Source organism: Silene latifolia, chromosome 6 (assembly GCF_048544455.1).
Source record: "Silene latifolia isolate original U9 population chromosome 6, ASM4854445v1, whole genome shotgun sequence".
NCBI lineage: Eukaryota > Viridiplantae > Streptophyta > Magnoliopsida > Caryophyllales > Caryophyllaceae > Silene > Silene latifolia.
The window spans coordinates 37,953,290-37,979,673 of NC_133531.1; the positions used below are offsets into that span (position 1 = coordinate 37,953,290).

The 26,384-nt window shown below is 36.7% G+C and overlaps 2 protein-coding genes across 3 annotated transcripts; both read right to left on the reverse strand.

The window, feature by feature from the left end:
• Positions 1-227: 227 nt before the first annotated feature.
• Positions 228-16,528, reverse strand: LOC141586740 (acetyl-CoA carboxylase 1-like). 2 transcript variants are annotated; one of them, XM_074408053.1, is made up of 32 exons: positions 15,985-16,528; positions 14,827-15,225; positions 14,286-14,492; positions 14,038-14,199; positions 13,704-13,796; positions 13,521-13,616; positions 13,006-13,179; positions 12,507-12,600; positions 12,229-12,416; positions 12,093-12,143; positions 11,968-12,007; positions 11,659-11,783; positions 11,448-11,564; positions 11,254-11,328; positions 11,111-11,167; positions 10,720-10,824; positions 9,932-10,018; positions 9,655-9,846; positions 9,088-9,276; positions 8,083-8,193; positions 7,885-7,971; positions 7,626-7,802; positions 7,319-7,396; positions 7,102-7,224; positions 6,334-6,603; positions 5,778-6,100; positions 5,155-5,392; positions 4,682-5,022; positions 4,376-4,589; positions 3,932-4,108; positions 1,251-3,404; positions 228-581 (listed from the first exon to the last, which is right to left on the reverse strand). In XM_074408053.1, exons 2-32 carry the CDS (start codon positions 15,160-15,162, stop codon positions 525-527), a joined length of 6,738 nt encoding a protein of 2,245 aa, XP_074264154.1. In that variant the 5' UTR covers positions 15,163-15,225; positions 15,985-16,528; the 3' UTR covers positions 228-524. The 2 variants fall into 2 exon arrangements, with proteins under 2 accessions (XP_074264154.1, XP_074264155.1); XM_074408054.1 differs by having other exon boundaries at positions 14,827-15,222; positions 15,985-16,405.
• A 4,970-nt stretch (positions 16,529-21,498) lies between these two features.
• On the reverse strand, positions 21,499-25,244 carry LOC141586743 (FCS-Like Zinc finger 5-like). The gene is made up of 2 exons (XM_074408056.1): positions 24,766-25,244; positions 21,499-21,796 (listed from the first exon to the last, which is right to left on the reverse strand). Exons 1-2 carry the CDS (start codon positions 25,080-25,082, stop codon positions 21,646-21,648), a joined length of 468 nt encoding a protein of 155 aa, XP_074264157.1. The 5' UTR covers positions 25,083-25,244; the 3' UTR covers positions 21,499-21,645.
• Between the last annotated feature and the right edge of the window lie 1,140 nt (positions 25,245-26,384).

Here is a 26,384-nt window from a genome sequence, read left to right on the forward strand (position 1 = left end):
AAAATGATTTAGGGTCGGCTGACATGAATCATCCTTTAGAACCGTCCATGGGTTAACGCACACTTTAAAATCCGAAAAAAGGAGATGAAGAAAAAGGGGATTATAATTTAGGTCATTAAAATGGGATTATCTAAATTCCGAGCATGAAAGCGGAATTAGATTAAACCTAGGACATGAAAGTAGAAAATTTTGTACCAAGACTAATGAAGTACAGTAATACTCATCCTGGTGAATACTTCGACACTCGTTGAGGGTGTATCGGATAAAAATAGTAAATCAATTAATTCTTGATGGTTTGCAATGTTGTTGGAGTAAGAATTTGCAAACGCATATACGAATAGTTTACAAATGATTACAAACTACATAACTTATTATTACAAAATGAGGTAAACAATAGCCTGCCTGCCTATTGTTCTAATTGCATGGTGCTAATCTCATACAAATTGAGATCTCCTATACAACATTCAATTCACAATCCATTTACATGTGCTACTACTGAAGTCATCCCGGTGCAACACTGCAACTTAATTGAGCACTTTCCGGAGATCATCTACTAGTTGGGCCCGGCTTGATGGCTCCATCTGCAATCACGTTTTAGAGGCGTCGGTACATAGTATAACACGCACATATAAAAGTAGCCACCCAATTCATTCCGGTTGTTAAATAGTTTGCCCAGGTTACCAGTAAGAAGAGTGGTTATATTCATACGAACGAATTAGAGTAGTGTTAGACTATCTTCATCTCCAAACGCAACCAAGCTTTTAACACAAAAAGTATTACAGTACTATTTTATATTTAAACTCTCCCGTTTTTTTTTTATCCCTTAAAAACACGTGGAATTCACTTGCAATTACTGTTCAAAACTGTGGTTGAATATCGAAACCTAAGCATCAAACTCGGGCTCATGAGAAATCCACCCCTTTTATCCTTAGTACCAGGCCTACCAGCCAATACTCATCTCGGTATGAGCAAAGCATCTAATACAGTGATAATGGTAGATTAGGCCATTTTAACTTTCAAGTAGATTGAGTGGAGTGTTGATGAATATGGAACTCATTTTTACTGAGTATAACCTAGTTAATTTAAATGTGTGATTGCTGTCAAAAAAAAATGTGTGAGAGAATTCATTCTGATGGAGCCACACGCATAAGAGTGCAGTGCGTAGTGCATTCCGAGTGTAGGGTATAATTTAGCCACTCCTCAACCAAAATACAGGCTAAAATGAATAATAAGACAAGTAAATGAAATACCTCTTGAAGAAGAGCAGCGAGGCCTTGAGGTAGAGCTTTCAAGTCCGATACAGAATTACCAATATTCGAGAATTGATGAGTTACTTTCTCTACACGCAACTCTTGCAGTCTCTCCTCGTAGTTAGCAGGAGTGTCCTTCCATTTGAAGAAAGCCTCGTCATCTGCCCAAGCATTGGTTCTCTCTCCTACAATATCGGACTCTGAGAACCATTTCTTTATCAAGTCCATGGCACATTTATGGCTCAACTGCTCCCCAGCAGCATCTTTGACAGTCTTGACTAGTGTTCCCTCAACAACTCTTCTGTACAGCCTTTTGTAGAAGAATGATCGAGAATTTCTCCAATCTAAGACTTCCTTGATGACTTCTTTGGCAGCCATTCTTAGAGACGTGTCGTGCAATTCTGCGAATTTGGTAGCAATCTGAGTATACACAGGCAAAAGTTGCTTCTCTCTAGCTTTGATTTGTTGGTTTAGAGGTTCTATATTTGCATAAGAGTTGCTGTTCTTAGCTTCCGAAAATTTGGCCTTGAGATTAATCAGCTCTTTATCAAGTCTTCCCATACATTCCAGCAATTCTTTAGTTCTGAACTTGATCTCAATCATCCCTTCTGGTTCTAGAACATTCCCTTTGGCCGTCCGGTCAGCATACATTTCAATATGGTCAGAGTTAATCCGGCTGTCGACAACCACCCATGCCCCACCACGGAGCTCCCCCATCACGGGAATGTAGACAAAAACAGGTTGTTTATAGGTCCTAAGATTCTCGACAATATTGGACCCCGCCTGAAGGATCCCTTCAAAGAGGTCCCTTTGCCCACCGGAGAAGCCTCTCCAGTTGGCCAAGATAAAAAGCGGGAGTTCTTCCCGATTGAAATCCAACAGGGCTTGTGCGGTCTTAGATGCAGAATCGGGGAACCATACTTGACCAGCTTGTGGGACCACTCGTTCATGAGAGTCGAGTTGACCTGGGTCCGCAGGAATGACTTGCATCACAGTTTGTGTCTCGACAGCAACTATCCCCACAGGAATTCCTCCAAGCTTAGCCCTTCCGGTAACAACTGTCCTTGCCCAACCTTCCAGAGTTTCAATAAAACTATCCTTGTCGAAAATACCACCAATCCACTTACCAGTTGTGTCAAGTGTACCAGATATAGCCCCGCGAGGATCACAGGCGTTTTCAGGTAAGTACTCAACTGGTCTCTCTGGAGGGTCTAACGAGGGAGAAATTGGAAGTGGGCCACCTGAATACGGTGGAACAAAGCTGAGCCATTTCAAGATAGCTGAGATGCCTTCAAGATCATCAGAAACTGTGAGATGTGTAACGCCATTTGTGCCCATAATCTTCGGGCCACCAAGTTGCATGTGTGAACTGTAAACCTCCCGACCCAGCAATTTGTTTAATGCAGAAAAACCCGTCAAAATAATAGGCTGATCAAGCCTCTGTATACAACGCATGCCCAGGCGAGCCAGATACGCACCGATACCAACCGTTCTACCGGTTACAAAAGTTAGAGTGAAGGTTTCCCTATATGCCCTCGAGTAAGCACCGGCAATTGCCCCACTTCCTGACAAGTTCTCTACTCCCAATCCATCCTCCTTGCCTACCACAGAATCTATGACCCATCTAGTTTCTCCATTTTCAAGTTTTAACTCGCGGGCTATAACTGATGACCCAATCCGGGCATAATCCTCCGGAGTTAGGTAGACATACTGAAAGCCGCGATCAGGGCTCGACTCATCAGACCAGCCGACGTTAAAGCAGGCTTTGACCTCCTCAGCAACACCAAGCCGGGCCCCGGAATTAGCCGCTAAATAAATTAGAGGTAGTTTCTTGGAACATGCAAGTTCTGTAACTGCAAGAAAGAAAGCATCCTCTCGTGTCCCAAAGGATCCCGCCTTAAAAGTAACATCATTTGCCACGACCAAAATCGTCCTGCCATCAGGAAATTCAGGAGTTAACATTTCCAAGCACCATGCTACCATGCCGACGTCATTTAGACCGGGGCGGCGATCGGAGAGGACAAGTGGGGTACCCCAGTTGCCTTTCGAATCAGCAAAAACTAGTTCAGTTACTTTCATAAACGCTCTATTAGAAGGTTTCTCCAAAGCTGGAGAATGGGATGCCCAAGATTGCTCCAATGCTGTCAAGAAAGCCTGTAGACAGCACAACAAACCACCAAAGTTCATTTCTTGTCCTAATGAACGTAAGAACACAACTAAGATCTAAAGCAACGCCTTCATAAAGAAAATGAATAGACAAAATTTGGTGTCATTAAAAGATGGAATAAATGGATATCAACAAAAACCTTAGTGCCAAAATGACTTGAGGTTAGCTAACAAGACTCATCATTTGAGACTATTATGAGAAGTAAACCGGTAAAAAATGACCAAAAACAGAGAAAAAAGGGAGAAACGAAAAAAAAAAAATCAAAACATCTGGACCAAAAAGAGCCTTACTGCCTTAGTGACTGACTTAAGTTCGGGTAATATGAAGTTATGAACCATCATTTGAGACCATTAATGAGAGGCAAACCAGTTAAAAAGGATCAAAAACAATGAAAAGGGAAACATAAAAAAAACATAAACAGCTGGAAAGAACATGGAAAAAGTAAAATTAACAAAAATTATGAAAATAAAAGTAAAAGGACCAGATAACAAGATAACGTATCTGAAAATCATACCAGCGGAAAATCATAGCAGTAAGTTGTGCTGTTTCTCATGGCCTGAAGTCGCTTACGGGAAATGACCTCAAGTGGCTGATACTGCTCATTCACTGGATGCATGTGAAGGGGACCATGAATAGATGCGGAGTGGTAAACAATTTCGTGGAGGTTACTGTCCTCTAATTCGCGATAAACCTGGGTTTTATTTGAAGCAGGCATTAATTCACTCAAACTGAAAAAACAAATGCAATATGCGTCATGTTTACTAGCCTAATGCAAGAAAGTTCAATTTGTTTCATCACCATCAAGACAAATTTCCGTAATAGATAGGACTTGTCTGAACATGCACAGAACATGCTGCTCTACGGAATATCATCATCATGTTTTGACGACTTAGCTTTTACAAATGCTCAGAACCATGGCAAAGAGATTCATAGGAAAGGCAGAGTGCAAAATGCTTACGTGTATGGTGCAGGTATGACCAGTCACATTTGTAACTGCGATTCTCCAAAAGCCATTGGCTAGTCCTGCGGATGATATCCACATCTTCACTTCCCATTCACACACGTTTAGCCTATGCATTCTAACACCAGCCAATTTGTGGATTTCACGTGCGAGCTCTTCCAGGATCAAGTGAACAGTTTGCTCCTCTTGTTGGTCATTTATGTCAACTTGCCTGAAACAATTGATAAAAATAATATTTCTTTAGAATAAAGCTGTATCTAAGACGAAAAATATCAGAAAGAATAAGTCCACAAAGATATTTACTTATGGTATGGGACAAGATCTTGTATTTGTTGTTCCCGTACGATATACAAGTACATATGTGCATGATCTGGTTTCAGTGAGGCATTATGTGCATTAAGTTCTAATTCTTCCATTGCAGCTGTTAGAGACCTCAGGATGCTTCTAGAAGTAAAAGATATTGGCTTTTGTGTTCTAAAAGATCCTAGCTCAATGCCTGCAAAGCTTTCACCGGTCACTGGCTGCCTCACAAGCGTCCTAAGAAACATCCTTTGAATAAAAGGCTTGTCGACAACTGTATAGAGGTGCCACTGGCGATCCCGAGATGGGGTGTACTTGATATTTTCATAGCCTTTAAGCTTGTCCTGATGATTACGAGAAATTCAAAGTTAAAAATTAGTTCACGAGGCACAGTTAAACCTTTTAGATTCTTCGAAGTCTGAAGAACCAAATCTAAATTGTATTAGTCAACATGGGACGATTAAAGTTTCACTCACTAATTCAAGATATATGGATAGAGGAGGTTCCAAATGGCGAAGTGAAGGTACTTCCTCATAGTAATTTTTTTCTGTCAACCAATAAAATGAATGTCTCATAGGGGTACGCCCTTCATCTCTCTGTATGATGCAACTAATCACCCTTACTCCAACAGCGTGAAGACTTGAACTCACTTCTTGCTCTCTCAAAATTTTGGCCAACTTTTTTACTCTCTCTTGAGCCTGATCTTCATCACCACTGCAAGACGTACACAAAGCACCGATTATAAACAGAAGTTGGGAAGTCACCAAGAAACAAAGCCAACAAACTAACAACAGAAAACAAGGCTCAAATATCAGGCACAAGTATGACTCTTTCAAATTTATTTCGTTTTTCCAAAGCATACAACATACCAAGTTAACAACACATTACCCAACTGCCTTAATTGCTTCTACTTGTGGCAAGTAAGGGGGGATCGGCCCATGAATTAAAAACACGGAGGATATTTCCGGATAACCCATAATAAAAATTGCTTCCATGAAATTATCTATACTCTACTATACTTCAGAGTTCAGATACAAGAAGCATACTGAGTTTAGTGAGTCACTTTGGTTGAACAAGGAACAAGCTAGAAGCCTTATACCTGTCCTGCAGCAAACTCATCTGGTTATTCACCCCCACGAGTGCAATATGCATCATGTTCCCATGACTGGTCGGTTCTAAAGAGCCGCTGGAAATCACTTTATCAGAATTTTGAGTTGTTTCTTGCAATGCAGCAGTAATTACGGGCTCGAGAAACTGTAAAGATTTAATAATGACCATGGCTCCCCATTTTCTCTCACTATGTTTCTCAACAAGGGGTGTGATGGTATCCTCTGTTTCAATGTGCTCCTCCCTGAATTCCCAAGAAGCAATGAGGCCAGACCTGTGCCACTGCATCCTGACGCTCCCTTTGACAAGAAATGGCTGGGAAAAAATGACGGGTTACATACCTTTGTTGAAAACTATTTATGCAGTTGCAAATAAAAAATCAATTAGTTTCCTATGAGAGTCTCATACTTATAATGTGTGAGACCAACCCAATCCACTGAACTGAAATCAGAAAACAACTTCCCCACAATATGGGTGAATCTCATGGTAATCTTATCATAGACGGTCTCTTATGGAAATTTGTGATTCACGATAATAGCACAACGTACCTGATACAGTCTACGGATATAAGTTTCAACAACCCGCCTCTGAAGAGTGTGATCGCTGTGATCAAACAAGCCAACAAGGGCATCTTCAACTGCCAATGGAGCACTTACAAGAGCCTCCATACGTTCGTTAATGGCACTTTTTCTTTTTGGAGTATCAATGGTTTCACCATCTTCCGTGAACATTTCTAGCTCTGAAAGGTTTCTAGCTATATTTGAACGAAGCTCACTCAATTTAGTTTGTTCAAGTAACTGACTAGCCTTGAGTGCCAACTGCAAAATTAAATTGAGTTCCAAATTATACGTTGAGCGTTAAAACATCAGAGAAGTACATTGCATATATAGCCACATGAGCAACCTTCATGTCTAGCTATGAGGTAAGACCAAGTTGTAAAACAGTCATTTTAAATTAGTTCAACCTAAGCTACTCAAGTAAGAGTGTCAGACACGGATACATATCCATGTCAGACTACGGATATGTTTTGAGGAACATGTCTTAAAGATATTAATATATTTATAAATAATTTTCTGTTTTTTAAGTGAAATGGAAATGTTGGAGAAATAAGGCTAAACTCATTATATTAATTATACTACAATTGCTTCCTCAAAATTTTCTTCTTTTACGTAACATGCGGGTTTCCTTGTTGGCTCTTTTAGGAAAAGGTTAGGATTGATATGTCATGTTAGACAAGGTATGACCTTAGAACTAAAGGATCAAAGTATCATAGAGTACAAAAAAAGTCAAGAGCAAAAATTGAGATGATTACCCACCTCGGAATAGATTGTGTGGTTAAGTCGTGAAAACCGAATCAATTTTTCTCTGTACGCAGCAGGGTTTGGATAAACCAGTTGTTCCATGAGCAGCAGAATTAACTTGTTTTTATTCTTGACACCCTGCCATAAAAACAAGATTAGTAACCAGTCTGGCGACCAGCCGGCCATATATGAACACCAGAAAATCCCAGCGCGGGTTAAAGGAGTCACATACCTGATGTGAGAGTACGATGTCCACAACCTTCAAAAGATCCTTCTTATACTGAAGACGGAGACGCTCAATCACATCGGCCTGTAAAAATCAAGCGACCAATAAATTTAGGAAAAGTAAGTTATTGCTCTTGACAGATTCTTAATATGAGGATGTATTAAGGCACAAGCATAAATTTGGCATTGCAAGTAATTTATGTTTCGTAGGTGTACAAAACTAAAGCATTGCCAGTAACAAAGAACAGTGGCAGCAAGTCGAAGGCTAATGCCTCCAGCTCAAACAAAAGTGAGAACCAGAAAGATGAACTTACCTGGATATTGTCACTAAACAATTCTTCAACCGTCAAATACTCTTCAAAAAGGGACTGAACAATAACACGGGCATGGCTCTCCCTTCCACCTTCATAAGACTTTACCAGACTTAATAAAGGCTCGATAAGCCTCCCTTGAGCTCCTTTTTCTTTCTCGGGGCAGGAAGCTAAATGAGCCTGATAAATATCAACAAACTACTATTACGAGGGTCTTATTGAGAATCAATAACATGCAGAAGATAACAAGTGAGATACATACCTCAAGAACACTTTTCAGCAACTTTGCAGGAAATTCAATGTTTTGGGATATCGTAATGCCATCAAATGCTTTATATTTTGATTCCAACTGAAAAATTGGAAGGAAAAAGTGTCAAGTACTAAGAATAAGTAGCAAAGAAAACCAGAGAAAAAATAGATATCAATTGTTTCACAAGTAAAACAAGGTGTAGATACATACTTCACTTCTCAGATCTTTTGGAAGTCGTGCAGCTAGGACAGATAAGCATTCTTGCCATTGAAGGAAAGGAAGTTCAGGGCTATCAAGACAGTTCAGCAAACTTTGAACGACCTGACAGAATAAAATCCACTAGTAAAAAGGGAGTTCATAGTGAAATTGCCAAAGAACTTGCAATAAATCGGGTTTTAATTTGCTAAAGCTGCCCTTTTCAATGATTCACACATTAAGTAAACAAGGAGTAGTGTTTGAAACTGCGGTAACTCGTATCAGCTTCTTTGGAGACCAATACATCTCAGGCAGTACAATACGTATCGCCCAAGATTTTGAACCATGCAAAGGGGGGTCACAACATTCAGTACTCCTGTATAAGCCTCTGTATGTTACCTGTGGAATATACCTTTTCTAAAACGAATACATATACCATATTACCATCAGATAATGTGTGAGACATTGCCAGTTAATCCATTATGCAATTTTCTACCAAAGAGTTCAATGGTTCATTGCCATCAATTGAAGTATTTACGCATTTTTTTTCCAAATGATGCCTCATATCCTGATTGCTCATTGGATACACTGCTAAAATTGAGGGAAAAAATTCTTTCACACTATGGACTTTGATGACAAGTTTCAAATGCTAAAAGCAACTTTAATCGTTCGTTGACAAGTTTGCTGAAGCCAACCCTCAGTTATAGAAAAGGTTTGATAAGCTTAGAAAATTATCTTTGGAAGGGTCAACATGAGTCGTTAAGAACGGGGATATTATGCTATCTCTGATGAATTAATGTAATATCAGACTTCTCACACACAGAATCGAATTTAATAAGATATGTAGCTCCCTATGGCAGCTCCCCTTAGAAATAGACCAAGGTATGGGAACCTTGCTTGAATGAACTCTCTCCCGACAAGTTCACAAAATTAAACGTGCCAGTGAAAACAATAAAGTAATAAACGCAACATAGAGAGAACAATTAAACCAACAGAAAGAGTAATGATATGGGTTCTTACTTCTGCTATGTTATGCTCATAACCAGAAAGAATCATCCGAGCAGCATTTAAGCTTGCAGCACACCTCTGGTGAACTTTTCCTGATACTGCAGTTGGGGGTCCAAGGACAGGGAAGCCACCACAAAAAGGTTCTGCTTTTCTAACGGCAGAAGGATCATCCAAATCAAGTCTTGCGATAAGCTCGCCAGCCTACATGAGTACACAACCAACACTTGCATAGGATCAAACATGACCATTACGCTCACAATTTTGATACATGGAAACTGGACTAAGATCGTCTTAAAAATGCTTTTTGTTAAGACTATATTAGCAATGAAGATTCTTTTCTTTTTGTTGTAGTAAAGGGAGCCACAGGTATACTTCCACAGTTGACGAGTTTAAAAACGAGTCATGATGAGTACTATAGCTCAATGACTCTACCGGCTAATCTAGATTTTAATGTGGAGCTTTTGAAGAGGGAGTACTTAAAATGTTGAAAGCTTATAAAATATCCGTTACTAACACATCTGGCCATATTCAATGTTAAGAGGATCAAATCCAAGTCTTATTAATTTTAATGAGATGTACCTGCATTGCTTGACCTTCAGACATCGTAAATTGTATCATGCCAGCGGCAGGTGAAAGCAAAGGCATACACATTTTCATAACCTCAACTTCAGCAAATGGGGTGTCTGCGTCAATGTGACTACCATCTGCTACCAGATAACGCAATAGCTTACATGGTGTCTCCGCGACTAACTTTGACGGATCATGATCATTCTGAATATTGAAAAGAAAACAGTAATCAGCTTAAATTACAAAGAATTAGAAAGGTTATAAAAGCATATTACAAGAGGGTTGGTACCTGAAGCAAACAAGTTCTTCCATCAATAAGAAGGCGAGTACCTGCCGCTTCTTCCTCAGCATATATGACGTGACTATTTCCATCCAACTGTTGACGGGGTTTATAAAAAGATGTAGCTTAGTCAGTTTAACAAATATGTATACAATAGTAATCAGAAACGGAATACCCTCGCTAAGACATCCGGAACATAACTTCTTCCTAGCCAATGCAGCAAAAACACGCTATCTAGATGTTAAAACATAACAAATGTAAATGATGCTCCGCTCTTTTAGCAGTAGATTCTTTGAAAATAGATACTCGATGAAGTCTATGAAACATGAATAGAAGGTGACGTTAAAATCATCTAAGTCAAGAATGTCTGTGTTCAACAGTTCACCATTAGGCAAATCATTCAAACTCTATACTATACAAAATCAACTACTTGGCAAAAGTCATTGCTGCGTTTTTTTAATCTTTTATAGATGTCAAGAGCATGGGCAATGAAGGGAGTTCCTTTTCCCTTTTTCTCTTTCTTATATTTCCTACACACACACACACACACACACACACACACGGAAAAAGGAACATACACAGACTTTATTTGTTTTTGAGCATGTGTATTTTTCCAGAGCTTATTACCTCAACTTTATTTGTTTTTGAGCATGTGTATTTTTTCTGAGCTTATTGAAGTTTATAAGTTAGATTTTAAGTTTTTTTTTACGTCAAAACTCAAATTTAACAAAGGTTATCTGTAATGCTTTTTAGTATTTTAATTTTTTGAGCTTATTATTCAACAGATAATAGCTTACTTGCATCAGGAGACCTCCATCTCTTAGTGTATGTATTTCTGCTTCAATTTCTGATTCATTCAATCGCAATCTATAACTTCCTGATCCACCCCGAACTAGTTCAATCTGTGAAACAGACACAAATATAAGCATTACACTAAGTATAAGTACTCTCAATAAAGTTATATCCAAAGGCGGGTCTTCTCTTGAGCATAGAGGGATCAACCCCTCCTGGCTATTTATGCTAAAGTAGCATGTGGCCAGCCTTGCTCAATTGGTAAATAGTGATTATTTTGAACCTTATCAAGCGTTCAGTTCTTGACTCCTTGCCACGTCCAAAGATCCGCAAGTGGTACTAGTATTAACTATAAACTACAATTTCATAATAAAGGCAGCCAATAATGGCACTTACAGTGTACTTGCTGCCCTCAATATTCAGAGAAACTTGGGAGCGGACAAGTGATATGTGCTGCAATTACAAAATTGAATGTAAGTATAGAAACAGACGATCATTACGAGGTTGCTAATAACACCAATTATCACGGTATTACATACCTTAGGTGGAATTTGACCACTTTCGAGATAGCCAACATATTCGGAAACTGTGGCTGCACTACTAGCAGAAGCTTTCTGGAGAAGAGGCAGAGGGGAAGGGGCGTGTCAGAAACTATAAATCATAAACTTAAGAAGAATTGTCAAATGCCGCTTTTAAGATTAAGACTTGAATGATTTTGAACAGATGTACGTACATACAACGCCCCTCCTACGACAGATATGTACCAAGGTGGCCTTTCTGCTCTGACTCTCATTGCAATTCTACTATCCAGCCAACCTGTATGAATTTTGTTGTCTTGGTAATCTGAAGCCTGGAAATCCAAAAAAAAATTGATTCACATTAAGGAGTTGACTTTATGGAGAAACAGTAGGCACAAAAGGAGAGAAATGGGAGGTCCGTCTCACATGTAAAAGATCGATGGTATAATCGACATTTGTGCGAATCTCCCCACGTATTTGAATTTCTTTCAAGCCAAGAACCATATTAGCTATGGCTAAGCCTCTAGATTCACCAAATGCAAAAACATGGCCTGCGAAGAAATGGTTCACTTTTAGTTTCATAAACCACTAAAAGGCAAGCCGTGGGAGTATGATAGATAATATACTGCACAAAGGGGACAGGCACTGTTATAGGTTTAGTCCCAACATTTGGACAGTTCGGGATAAATTTAGGTTAATATTAACCATAGTTTCAAGTTACTACCAAACACTTACCAAATTGAGAATCTGAGAACTCATGGATGCCTCCTCCAGACTGCAATAGAAAAAAATTAATCAATGCCAAGTTCCTGATAAACCAATCTGAAAACGACATGAAAGTTGGTGAGGAAAGTAAATACCTTAACTGAGAAGTAGGCCCACACATTTGGCTTGCTTTTGAAATTCAGCTCCTGAGCAAAACGCCAGAATTAAGACTGTCTTTTTAATTGCCGTGAAAAACAAGAGGACTCTAGGAACCAAGATAATCTCTCTCACCTGTACTTTCCCACTTGTGGGCTTAAATCCATCATCTGGATCCTCGCTTGTCACACGTACAGCAACACAGTGACCTTTTGGTCGTACAGACTCTGCCTCGTCAAAGTCAAATGGAGTGGCGGCAACACAGGTTTTCCTCCAAGCATCATTGCTCCCACCATGCTCCTTCCCATAAAATCGCCTAATTTCTAGTGATATAAGAAAAGGAAGCATGTAAAAGTGTAAAGGAGAAGAAGTTATAAGTTGGAATTAAGTAAACATGGAGGAGAGATACCTACCAGGTATTTGCCAAAGAGGGATACCCATGCCGACAGCAACTTGAGTACCTGGAAGATTTATTTCAGCAATCCATTCTGTAACAGGATGCTCCACCTACATCAACGACGAATTGCAAAGGGAAAAACTATTCAGCCACATTAGATATGTAATGATGTGCTGACTTTTAAGTGTTTTTCTTTCCTTTTTTTCTATTTTTCTTATTACCTAATATTGGCGAGTTAAAATGATGATTTGAGTGTTAGCCGAATACAAATCAATTTGGGAGCAAGGCACTGTAAATTTTTAAAATTCATCACATAGTATTCTTAGCATTGCAATCTTTAATAATTGGTACTTGATCTTAAACTGACGACTGTGCCATAGAGGAAACCATATCTAATGTGTACACCAAATCAGCAAAGTTGGTATGTCAAAACTCAAAACAAATGATGTAAGATTTTTTAAGTAATATAATTTGCAAGTGGTTGCTACTAAACAGAAGCTGAGAACGAAATGTACCTGTAGCCGAGGATTGAGCTCCAGGAAATAAAACTCGCCAGTTTCCATACTGAACAAATATTCAACTGTGGCTGCCCCAACGTAATTTACACACTTGGCCAACCTTCTAGCTGCCTGCTCTAATTTTTTCACGGTCTCTGGTGGTGCTACAGTTATTGGACCCTCCTCTATAATCTGGATAATTGAAATGAGAGAGACAACATTCAGATCTAAACTTCATTAGCAAACCACACGTTTAAACAACAAGTCTCCTGTAAGACATTCTTTTGATAAGAGATATTGTGAGACCACGTCACGATTGAAACTATTAAGGTCACTTTTAGTTCAAAAATGAACATTAATGATAAAGTCATTAACAATGAGAAAAAAGATCATGAACTAAAAGGGTCGTCAACAATATTAAGTTAATATAAAACAGTCATCTAGTAGCTGTCTCTTCAGCAAGCATAATTTACACCCGGTCATTCATGATTGAGGAAAACATAGAGGTTTATTATCAATGACATAGGACTCACTTTCTGGTGCCGCCTCTGAACACTACAATCACGACTGTGTAATGCTGCAACATTTCCATGTTGATCACACAATAACTGAACTTCCAAGTGTCGGCTCTGCAGTCCATAAACAATATCCATATTCAAAATAAAATGCACCCAAAATGCAAATTCATTTTATGTTACCAAAGCTGAAAGACTGACCTGGGAGGCCACTTTCATTATGAATATCGGTGAGCCAGGAACTTCACCCTGGACTTGCTTGAACAACGCACGAACTTCGTCGTCATTATGAACCTGAAAGACAAAAAACCATATTTCATTCACGAGATTTAGGAAGGGGTTGGAAATTGCCAAAAATACTTGACTCAATGCTTAATCTTGTTGTTCAAACAGATCTTAAATTTTGATGGAGAAAACATAAAGTATAACGTTTAACGAGAAGGGTACTCAAGCAGGATTTGGATAATCAATAAACAAGCAATTCTCTTCAGCTATTACGGTAATTAACCCACATCATGACCAAATGCAAGCATACCTTTCTAATTCCTTTTCCTCCACCACCCCATGACGCTTTAATCATTGCTGGATAACCTACAATATGACAACTCGAAATTGCTTCGTCTGTAGTAAAAACACAAGCTGCCCTATATATATCATCAGGGATTGTATCCAAGCAACTCTCTGCAGTGACTTTTACCTGGAAGACAGGCAAGTTATTTAGAATGTGGAGCGAACTCCTGGAATAAACGCTTGGGCAAAATTTACAAGAAATTCCGTGCATACATGAGAGCCACTCCATGGAAGAGTTGGAACATCTGCAGCTTGAGCGATCAATGATGAACCAATTTTATCTCCAAGGGCAGCCATAGACGTACCAGGAGGTCCTAAAAATACAATTCCCTTCGCTTGCAGTGCATCTGGCAGTTCCGGATTCTCAGATGCATGACCCCAACCAGGCCAAACTGCATCCACATGAGTGATTTCTGCCATCTGCAGAAAAGCATGTTACAGTAAGTCCTACATATCATTGTTACCCCAGTGCCTTACTATAACCTGCCTGTGGCGGGGTGAGGGTCAAGACTATACCACCTTATCCTGATGTTAAAAGCATAAAGAAGATGTGTCTGGAAGACCTATACTGAGAATTGCGCCATAAAATAAAACGATACTCTCCTATTCAAGATACTTGAAGCGTAGAGAGTTCAATGGACCTTTTTGCTTTATTCCGTCGTATTCCGAAACTTAAGAACAGTGAGTCTTTGACAATGACCCCATTGGAAACTAATACAAAATAATAATGCTGATACATCAAGATAACCATTACCTCAACGATGAGTTGCACGTTGGCATAGTTATTGTTATTAGTCCCACCAGGAACTTCAACAAACTGATCAGCTATTCGGATGTGCTCGGCATTGATCCTCATATCTTCAGGAGTGGCCATGGCCACCAGTAATATAGCCTTCTCTGTTCCGAAGGTTTCATATGCCCATGTCCTGACACTTCTAATAAATTTGACAGCTGCCATACCATTGTTTGCAATCAATATGCTGTGTATTGGCCTCTTTCCTCCAAGAGCATAACAAAAATCATCCACCACCGACACTGTAGAAGGATTCCTACTGGTATGGTCATTGTTCCGCTTTTTTAAAACAACCATTTTTCACTTTAATGGACTTAAAAAGACCGCCTTCCCCGTCAAAACGTCAGGCTACTGCAACTGCTAATGGCACACAAAAATTAAACCACAATCAGAATTTCCAAGTGACCAATTTAAGTCCTAGTACTACAAAAACCGCGTCTAGTATGGGTACATCAGTTGGCAGCACATTTCAAGCAAAATTCTTTCTTTGATCGAAAAAGCAGAATTATTCTCAACTAATATTATTACAAAGATGAGAAGTAAAGCATGAACTGCTGCCTACTGAAACTCTTCTATAACTTACAAGATCACCAACCAATAATCACTGACCCAAAAAAAACTTGTCATACTAATCAACCAAACTAACAACAAATCTGCAATTCCACAATGATTAGGGGTTGGCTAAGATGAACCGTCATAAAAACCCGTCATTGATCACAAAACCCAAACAAACTATAAAGCTAGTATATAAGATGAGAATAGGAGTGCAAATTCAAAATTTGATGAAAATGATGACATCCCTATCAAACAATAGTCCAATTAAGTATACAAATAAACACATGGATGTAACATACTAGTAAGATTAGGCTTAGTTAGTCAACAAACAATAGGGTCATGCTTAAAACCGTCTTAAGTTAAAGACCGTAGGACGGTCTTAGACAAGAAATTGGGTGAAAGAAAAGCAGCAATATTTACTATGCTAACCAAAATAAATCCTACTTAAAGCTTGATCATACATAATTCTTCACACTATTCAACACTGTAGTTAGTTCAACTACCAAAAACAAACCCAACTTAAAAAAAAAACACAAAGAAGGAGTAAAAATGAATGACAGAAACCTTGAAAATTGGATAAGATGATCAGAGTAGAATAAAATTGGGCATCTGGGTAGTAGTAAAATTGGATGAATCAAACAGTTGAACTGCAATTATGATTGTTGAATGTTGAAAGAGTATGATTAGAAAGAGTAGAATGTAGTAGTTGAAGTTGTTGTTGTTGTTGTTGTTGTTGTTGTAAATGTAAAAATAATAAATACGGAAAAAAAATAGGAATTGAAAGAATGTGAATATAAATAAGGAAGGAGAGAGGGAGGGAAGGAAGGAAGCGGGGAAGGAGGAGGTTCGTATGATATGAGGGGGATGTGCATTCACGTAATTAACGTCCCAATTTATTTGGGATCGTCTTGTATCGTTGGCTGGCATGAGGCAACTCAACACAATTCTTAACTACCCAACTCTCAGCTACCCTTCACCCAACCCCATCTTATTCATTTACTTTTCTATGATATCATTCTTCCTTTTCATTCGTCGTCGTCTTCTTCTTCTTCATAATATAATATACTATGGATTATACAACATCCTAGTGGTTTTATGGACTCGTCATATGTTTTCATTTCCCATGACTTGGTTTAATATCTATCCGGGTTTGAGACTAGTTGAGCATTGTTTGTGTTCAGCTACACTTTTGAGTGAACTTATTCTTAATCACGATGACTTTTTCGTTAGAGTCTTCAGGTAGACCTGGCAAAACAAATGTAGCCCGATCGACCAGGTCCAACATCTAAACTCAAGTCTCGAGCTTGACCTTAAACCCGAATTGACCCGATCCACAATAACCACCGGGTGTTATTGTTGCAAACTGATTATTATCCATGAATAACTTGTTTATAGTTTACCCGAAAGGACCCGACCCCGAAATAACCCGGTCTGATTCGAATTAAACCCGACTTGAAGCCAGCAAACTCAAAAATGACCCGACCTAATCCGAACAGGGCCCGATTAGCCTGTTTACCAGATCTACTTTGATGGAGCATCATTAGGTAAAGTCATTTTGAATTTTGGGTTATAGTTTTTTTTTTTTGTTTGAGTAATAAATTGGATCGCTTGGATGAGATTGGGTCGTATCATTTAATTTAATCATGTTTATTCTTGAATATGGCTTCTTTCGTCAGATTTAAACGTTTTAGACCTAAATTTATGAGATATTATGAGACTTGTGACCACTTTTCTACTGGTTTTTTGTCAAAAACTATTACCTCGTTTTAGAGCGAAAAAACTCCAACATTCACTTTAAGTTTATGTCATCTCTAATTTCTCTTCTATCTTTCTCTCTAGCTTATTTTGACTTTTTAAAATATATTTCTCATTTGAACATAATAAAATTGTAATAACCCGATGTCTTAAAAAGACTAGAATAAAATACTCATGTTAACTTTTTTGACTCCGCAAATTACCCCAAGTTCTGTTCGTTTGCTTTACTCTAGCAGACCCTATGAAAACTTTAAGATGGTCAGTGCCTCATTGGTCAACCATCTTGAAAATACATACTCCATAACTCGTAACACAAATAATATGGATCTTTGAATTAGGGTCCAAAGTGGTGACGTAAATGGGTCACACCAATTTAAGGCCCAAAACAAGGAAGTTGGTCCGTAGAAGACAATTAATGAGGATCCACACACCACACAGAGAGTACGTGGTCAAATTATAGGCTTTGCAATTTTGCATGAAACATTTGTATCTTACATTCTTAGTTTCTTACCTGAGGACTAGTTAGAGAAGTTTAGGTATACTACCCTTTGATCATCACGATAATTCAAGATTTAGAGAAGTTTAGGTATACTACCCTTTGATCATCACGATAATTCAAGATTTAAAGAAGGTTCATTATTTATAAGCAACCGATAAGTGAAAGCCAAAATAAACACACATCATTTATATAGTGTATTTACGTTTTAGCAGCATGACTCACTAAACTACACTTAAATATTACTCGTACACCAAACATAATAATACAGTATTCTAGTTATAAATTACAAATGGTGAGAGAAATTCATTGGGATTCGGCAACATGTTGATGGAGTACGGTAAGGCACAAGAATCATTGGCTACAACATCAACAAGACTAGCCACTCTCATAGACAATCATGACATTTACATTTGAACTGTTGAATGACGAGAATAAGATGCACTTACGCCACAAATGTGTAGAACTAAATGATGGATAGTAAGAAGAAAAAAATTCTTCCTCCTAAGTAGATATACTTCCTTCATTTTAATGATCTAGCAAGACAAATAAACTACAGAAAGCCCAAAATCAGGATATAATAATTATTTACTACTCCTGTATTATGTATTGAAGGGGTAAAAAAGTAACATAACCTTAAATTAGGTGCCTAAATTAAAATCTAAAATGCTACCTTAGGTAACATTTCATTTCAGGTAGCTTATCCAAATAAGCTTCTTGTCAAACACTGTCAAAAGAATAAGCTGCTAACATGGATTTTTTGTGATAAAAAAAACTACTTTAATAAAAACAGGTACCTGAAAAGGCATGTCAAATAGAGCCTTAAAGCACTATGAATTATAGTCTACAACAATTCTTGTTTAAGAATGTTACTTTCTCCATTCAACTTGTGATGCTCGGACTCTTCAGTTGCCCCTGAGGATCCGACGGACCCGGACATGGATTTCATGTCCGACCCTTCAGTGTGAAATCGGACCCTTCTTTTTTGGCTGAGAGGGAGCCAGTGAACACTACTACAAATCCAGGCAACTACAACGCCCCTTTAACAACGCTTATTCACGAAAATCACCATAGACGTTGTAGAACGTATGGCGCGAATTTTACTAAAATTAATTACAACGGTTATGGTTATATAACCGTTGTTATAAGTTTTAACAACGGGTCAAACATGCACAACCGTTGTTAATAATTTGGCGGAAAATTGGCGCAAAGTTAGTGAAAAGTAATCACAACGGTTATTTTTTAAACCCGTTGTTAAAACCTTTTTAACAACGGTTTTTGTTTTACAACCGTTGTTAAAATGTTTTAACAACGGTTTTTGTTTAACAACCGTTGTCAATACTTTCCATACTATAAACCACACAAACACAGATCAGCTACAGCCACAAAACACAAACCTTAACACAAACACAAACACAAACACAGACAAACACAAACACAATTAAACACACACTTTCTCATCGTCTCTTTCTTCTTTCTCATCGTCGCTTTATCATCTCGCCGTCACTGTTGGTTTTATCGTTTTTCATCGTCATTATTTTCTTTTTCTAATTATTTAATTGGCATGTATGTGTTTTTATCGATCATTATGTTATTTCTCTAAGTATTATTCGCTTAATTAGCTAGTAAAATAAATTAAATAAAATAAAACAAAGAAGAAGCAAGATGAGAGAGAGGAATGCATGATAAACTTAATTAATATATATATATATATATATATATATATATATAAATACATAAATTAAAAAAAGAATTACATTAATAAAAATGCAATTCTTATATTTTCATAAGGAGTCTTATTCCCTTTTATGATATCCGTTCTCTCCTCCTTAGCTATTTGGAGGTTTCATTCAGCAGTTGCTATATCGTCATATAGCTGCAACAACTGCTGCTCTGTCAAGCCATCTTTTTTGGCGTCCTTGAGTGCGGATCGAGCATCCACAAGGTAGCTCCTGAAACTGTCCTCAATGTGGAGCAACCGGCGGATGAAACTGTTGTTGTTCTCGATCACAGTAAGAGTCTTAAGGATGATATCATTCATTTTGTTGATGAAGTTTGGAGTTTGTTTGAAAGATTAATTAAGGTTTGGAGTTTGTTTTAATTTAGCAGTTAGGGTTTGGAGATAGTGAGATAATGGAATGATGGTTGATATAATGCATGTATTTATACTAAGTAATGTGTGGCTTGGTTTGAGTTGTTTTTTAATTAATATATGTTTAGGAAGTTGTGCCATAATCATCATCATATCTCTCTCTGCTGCTTCAAATCTTATTATAACCCTTCTCATTCCATATTGTTCATTCATATGCACAGGGATGGCAGTAATAATGCATGCATCGGAATTATAACGGGCCGTAATTATGCATGCATCTAGTAATATTAAATTTAATTTTTTTTTTTATTTTTCAAAAACAAACAACGGTTATTCCTAAACAACCCGTTGTCTTTAGTTATAACAACGGTTTTGTATATTACAACCGTTGTTATAACTTTTCCACCAAAATTGAGTCACACTTTCCACAACGGGTTTTTATACCTAAAACCGTTGTTAATAGTTGTTAAAACCTTTTACAACGGACGCTTTAACAACGTCCATTTTTTATATAACAACGGTTTTTAACCGTTGTTATAGCCTGTATCTATAGTAGTGGAATAATAAAAGAAATAATAATTTTTTTTGATGACTTGAAAATGGAGGACAAAGCAGAGGTTAAAGGATGAAGAAGACAGTTGATGTGAGTCAATGAAATTGAAGTAGTCTAAGTGTCAAAGGTTTAGCCGTTTAGACTTTACTCAAGCAGTAAATGATTTTGCATAGAAAATTGAAGCAATGTTATTTAAGGGTTTTATTATTTTTATTATTTGTTTATAGGGTAAGAAAACTAGATTGATAAGTAAATATGTATAGATATTTTTAAAGTTCATAAATAAATATTAAAATATGTATAGATATTTTTATTATTTCAGAAAAATGTCGTGTCCAAATAACTCAAGGATCCTCATAATCGAGTCCTTGATTTTAAGATTTCAAGGATCGGACACTCAGATCCGTGTCCGAGTCGGATCCTTGGGTCCGAGTCTGAGCATCACAACATTCAATTTCAAAATATCACTTTCTATTTTGTACACTATTCACAAGTGAGCATCCAATTTCAATTTTCTCTCAATTTATAAGTGAAAATATATTCATGTGATATCTTGTTCGACCCGTCTTTACAAGTACATTAAAAATATCTCTTTTTTTAAAAAATTTTTGCAAATATGTAGGTAACGATATTTAGCGCATAAAACACGCGTTGACAAAAGTGAAAAAATACAGTAATAATGTAAAGTTAAATGGAAGAAGTACTAGGTATACTCAATTAAAACAAAAGAGAAAATAAGAGGATGTTACACAAGCCTCAACGATTACTCTAAGACCATCCCCAAGCATTGATCACGCTAACTAGGTCACGACCCGATTTTACTCTTAATTCCACCAATCAAATTGGGACACATAGGAGGTCACATAAGTGGTCAATTTGTGACCAAAGTGACCAAGTTTGGTCACAAATTGACCTTTGGTCACAAATTAACAACCTTGGTCACCAATTAAGTACCTTAGTTACCCCATTAACCATGACCAAGCAAGGTCATGACCAAGCAATTGACCTTGCTTGGGGATGGTCTAACCTAACAACTCCCAAATTAGAAAGCCGCTAAAAATTTTTGACAAGAAATGAGTGCAACCAAAATTTGACTGAAACCAAAATCCACCTTGATTTCTGATAAAGTTAACCATAGCAATGACCTAAACCACCAACACACACGTGACTGGTAGTTCAAACTTCAAAGTCAAAACAGTACTCTTTTTTTCTTTATTATTAATTTAATATATATTTTAATTTTAATATTACAAGAGTACAAGTTACAAGCATTAATTAATGATACAAAAAGTAGCACTCTAAAACGCATCGTATCATGCCAAATAGAAGCTATAACGCAGCGACGGACTCGCCTTTAGTAGTACAATCAGCTGTGGATGAAGTAGAATTGGATTCTTTGTTAGCAGCGCATTTCTCTTTCCATTCATCTTGTGCCATTTGCTGTTGACGGCACTCTGAACTGCAAAATGCAGTATCACCTCTACACAACACACAACACAAACTTTAAATGATTATTAAGACAAGTTATTACTTCTTTCGTTTCGGTCATTTGTTTTGCGTTGGTCTTGACACAAAAATAAAGAAAAGAAGAAACGTCAATTATTAGATGACAAGTAGATTAAATTGTCCATAAAAGACATTCTTAATATAGAAAGGTAAATAATCGATTAAAGGATCCATGTTTCAACAATAATTTTAAGCAATATGGCGCATTGGCGCCTTTGATTTATCTGTATCACTGCGTGTATCGGACTGTAATTATAAACCGTATTATATATGATAACGTGATAAAGTAAAGGGTCGAAATATTTAAATGAGAATGACATACAATTTAAAACGACAAAGTCAAAAGGAGGATGTAAACACTTGATCTAGTTGGATTAACATGAATAAATTGTGTACCGGGAAATATGTAACCTTGTGAAATACTGCATACACACAAACACAACTAACCACACATGCATTTTGTAATAACGACACTCAAAGGTACCAAACAACCATTACTAGTTATTTACTACTCGAGTACTCGTGCGACTTGCTCATTATCTCTTCCCTCCCTAATTTATCTTATTTTTATATTTCATTCATTCCAATTAATTATTTTTCCAGCAATTCTCCCTTGTGACGGTCACAATTTCCGACGGACAAATGTGACCACTTTTTGATAAAATGTAACCATTCAAGTACTGTTCATAAAATGTGATCTATAAAAAAATGGTCACATTTTCTCATAAAATGAGAACATTTGGCCCGTCGCAAATGTGAATAGTACTTGTGACAGAATAGTACCCGTCACAAATGAGAATTGGTGTTATTTTTCTATTTCATTTTTTTTCATATCTTATATTTCACATTAATTATTGTCATTTACTCGTATCATCCAATAATAACAATTATAAACAACCTCCTCATTTAATCTTGGTTTTTGTTCTAAAAATAAAGGTAAACAAATGATTGAAACGACGAAGAGAGTATGTGATTTTCAGTGTTATTAACAAATCATTGTGATATAACTATGTTTATACCGGTTAAAAAAGTTGATCTTCTTATCATATTCAGCATATTTTGTGAAAACATAGTCTTGTAAAACATTTTTTTTATAACAAATACAATTATTTTAATATATATTTGTAATATGTGGTTTTCATATGAAACACTAATTCTCTTATGACATGGTCACACGACAATACTATTGTAAAACCTTTCATATACTCTCACTATTCATAAAACATTATTTGTCATAAAATGTTTGTTCTTAAGATTTAATGGGTAAGATTCAATGGTATATAATATTTTAATTATAGTCAATCCATGTAACTATAAATGATTTTTCATATAGAGTTATATTATTTGTTACAACTATTTTACCATCGTGTTATATGTAAACAAAGTAAATAACTAAATATAAGTAATCTTTAATGTATTTGTGGGAGAAAAAGACGGAACAAGTCAAGAGTTCATATCCTTTTTATTTCCCAAAAGAAGTGGGCAGTCTATTTCTCTCTCACAAAACAATTTTATATTGTTTTTCTTATATCATATTCTTCTCTCTTTATCTTTCATGATAAAAGTTAAATAGTTAATTGCCGCGACATAAAATCGACATTATTAAAAGGAAATGGACCCTCTATTTCTAAAAGAAAATGAAGAGGGTTCTAATTGACAAATTGAAAAGCATTACTCATTTTTATAATTAACTAAAGTGCCAAACCATCAAGCTTCTTTCCTAATCAACCAGTTGTACACTTGTACACTAAATTATTGGAGGCAGAAAAGGACTAAATTCCTACAAATGATGACATTTTCCACTAAAAAACATAGTAATAATTGCATCAAATGACCCACAACTAGCTTTGTTGCTAGCATCTTCAATTATGTTTCCAAAAAGTTGTTTATTCATGTCTTTTTTTTCCTATTACCTCATTTTCTGTTAATTCATTCCTAGCCACATGGAATCCAACATTACACTTGATCCCTTCATAGTCCTTTACTAATATATAATGATTTTTCACTTGGTCTTAACAAAAATCTGATATTAATATCATATAAATGAACCAAGTGGGTGTAAATATGAGTTTTATGAGGGTATCGTTTAAAGAATCCGGAAATGTTTTCTTATTCCATGACAGTATCGAGTTTAGTATTATCATATTTACATGTATAATTTAATTAGGTCGCACCGATGTACGAGAGTATGGTGTCACATATGCATGGTGATATTAAGTTCGGGTACCACCATCCACCCAACAAAGACAAGGGAAACAAAAGTGCAATATTATTGTAGATTTAGCCAACTAAGAAATGCGGAAAAAGTTACAATTTGCCAAAAACAATAAATACTGGAGTACTAAAATGGCATAAGAGTATTTTTTTTTGGAGGTTGACCAGGAGTATCTCCTAACGACAGCTGTGGCAATGGCATAAGAGTATTCAGACTAATTAATTCATGATATACTTCCAATTATTATAGGTAATCACATGCATGAGAGGAGTAACTATGAAGGCCTTTAAACTAGGTATTCAATTATTCATCTCTCTTAATTTAGTAGAATATAATTAAATGAAGTGTATGTGGTCTACTCTTATATTTCGTTCTTCATCAAATAAAGTGTGCATTAATGATTGTTTTTTTTTTTTTTTTTTTTTCTGTAACGTAACGCTTTTGATAATGACGGGATTTAAATCCATGTGACGAGTTTTAAGTCTCAACTTCACCAACTAAATTAAAATCTGTTTAATCGATCAACACATCAAATTTCCAAAAACTGATTGAAAAATTCAACCAACTGGTATAGCCATCAACCCATCAATTTATCATGTTATTCACTGTTGACTATTACGGAGTACTACACAATAATAAAATAGAGTACGTAATAATTTAATATTTACGGTAAAAAATAAACGTAAAGAATTGACTGAAAGAGAGAATAGAGATAGTGAGATACGTACTTGTACATGAAAATATCGCGGCTAGGACCGAGACGACGGCCACAAAGAGAGCAAGTACGAAGAAAAGAGCAAGATGACATTGATGAGGAACGGGCAAAGTCAGCAGAGCTACGCCTATTAAGCATCACCCTGGGTGACACCAATCCAAGTAGAGTCCTACGATCAAGATCAGGCTGTGTCGACACGGCCTGATCTTGATCGGATGACTGTGGTTGTGGAGTGTGGTTGAGGAAGGAGAGGTCGTCGAAGGAGAACTCAGTCATGCTTGTTGTTCTTTTCATTGAGTGGCGCCGTCGTGGCGCTGAAGATTGTATCATTTTGTGGGTGGAGTAGAAAGGAAGGGGGTGGAGGATAGGGACTGAGGGAGAGGAGAATGACAAGGGTGTGGGTAACTCAGGATGATGTCTATATAGTCAGAAATTGTATATGTTACCACTTACACGGTATCTATTATTTTAAGTGGAGATGTTAATTAGCTTAGTTGGTCAAGTTGAGAGAGGTAACGTTTAGGAAAATAAGAGCCGTAATGGTTTTGTGGGTGGAGTACAATTTATAATGATTGTACCTAAAAAATTAGAGGATAATTAATTTTCTTATCCATCATATTCATTTGTTTCTTTTTATTAAAAACTTAAAATGTAAAAAAAAAGTACATAAATGATCGAAACATACTCCCTCCATTCAACTCTACAAGACCCTTTTCTTTTTTTTTTGTTACGTTTGCCAACGCGTGTTTTACGTGGTAAATATCGTTAGCTACGTATTTGCAAAAATTATAAAAGTTAGATATTTTTAATATATTCGTAAACACGAATTAAATAAGATCCCACATGAATATATTTTCATATTGAGAGAAAATTGATAGCAAATGCTCACTTGTGAATAGTGTGTAAAATAAAAAAAGATATTGTGGAGTTGAATGGAGGAAGTATAAAACAAAGATAAAGAAAGTAAGAAATTAAGAATTCATAATAATTGACCAATAAGATGGAAGTGAGAATCGAGGAGGGTATCTGGGTCGTTGATTTAAGTGGGGCAAGGGGAATCTGTTTTCTTTCTTTTTGTACTGAATGTCTGAAATAATCTGAATTATACACACCTAGTTGTACTTTCCACTTAATGCCCATTAGTTTTGAATACATTAATTAATTTTTCATTAGCACAAATTCTCATTTGTGACGGTTGATATTCGTAATAAATTTGTAATGAGTTAAGTAAAACTCATATGAGCAGATAAGACAAATCATTTGTAATTTTTTAAACATTTTTATTTTTGTCTTTACTATTCATGTGGCGATGTTTAACTCGTGACAAGTTTGTGATGGACTTACTCTTTCATTTTAGGGATTAAAAGGGGAACAAAGCAGCCAATTATAGCAGGGAGAAAGGATACTTTAATTGTACACAAATTCTCGTTATAGACGACACTATCCGTCTATACGTATAGACGGATACCATTTTCTTTCACAAAATATCCATTTGCCATAAAGTGGGAAGCACATGGAGGTGCCCCACCTTGTCCCCCCTACCCATTTTATTAGAGGTTTTTACCCGTTTGTTCGCCTCACCCGTCTATACCAAGACCTATTGTTAATTGTATATACCACTACTTTAGCTTT

Coding starts and splice junctions, on each gene's coding strand:
- LOC141586740 (XM_074408053.1), bottom strand. CDS start 15,162: ATGGTTGTTTTAAAAAAGCGGAACAATGACCATACCAGTAGGAATCCT. Junction 9,847..9,931: donor GAAGAACTTGTTTGCTTCAG/GTACCAACCCTC, acceptor TTCAATATTCAG/AATGATCATGATCCGTCAAA. Junction 7,225..7,318: donor ACATCGTACTCTCACATCAG/GTATGTGACTCC, acceptor TTTTTATGGCAG/GGTGTCAAGAATAAAAACAA.
- LOC141586743 (XM_074408056.1), bottom strand. CDS start 25,082: ATGATACAATCTTCAGCGCCACGACGGCGCCACTCAATGAAAAGAACA. Junction 21,797..24,765: donor CGCGATATTTTCATGTACAA/GTACGTATCTCA, acceptor TGTGTTGTGTAG/AGGTGATACTGCATTTTGCA.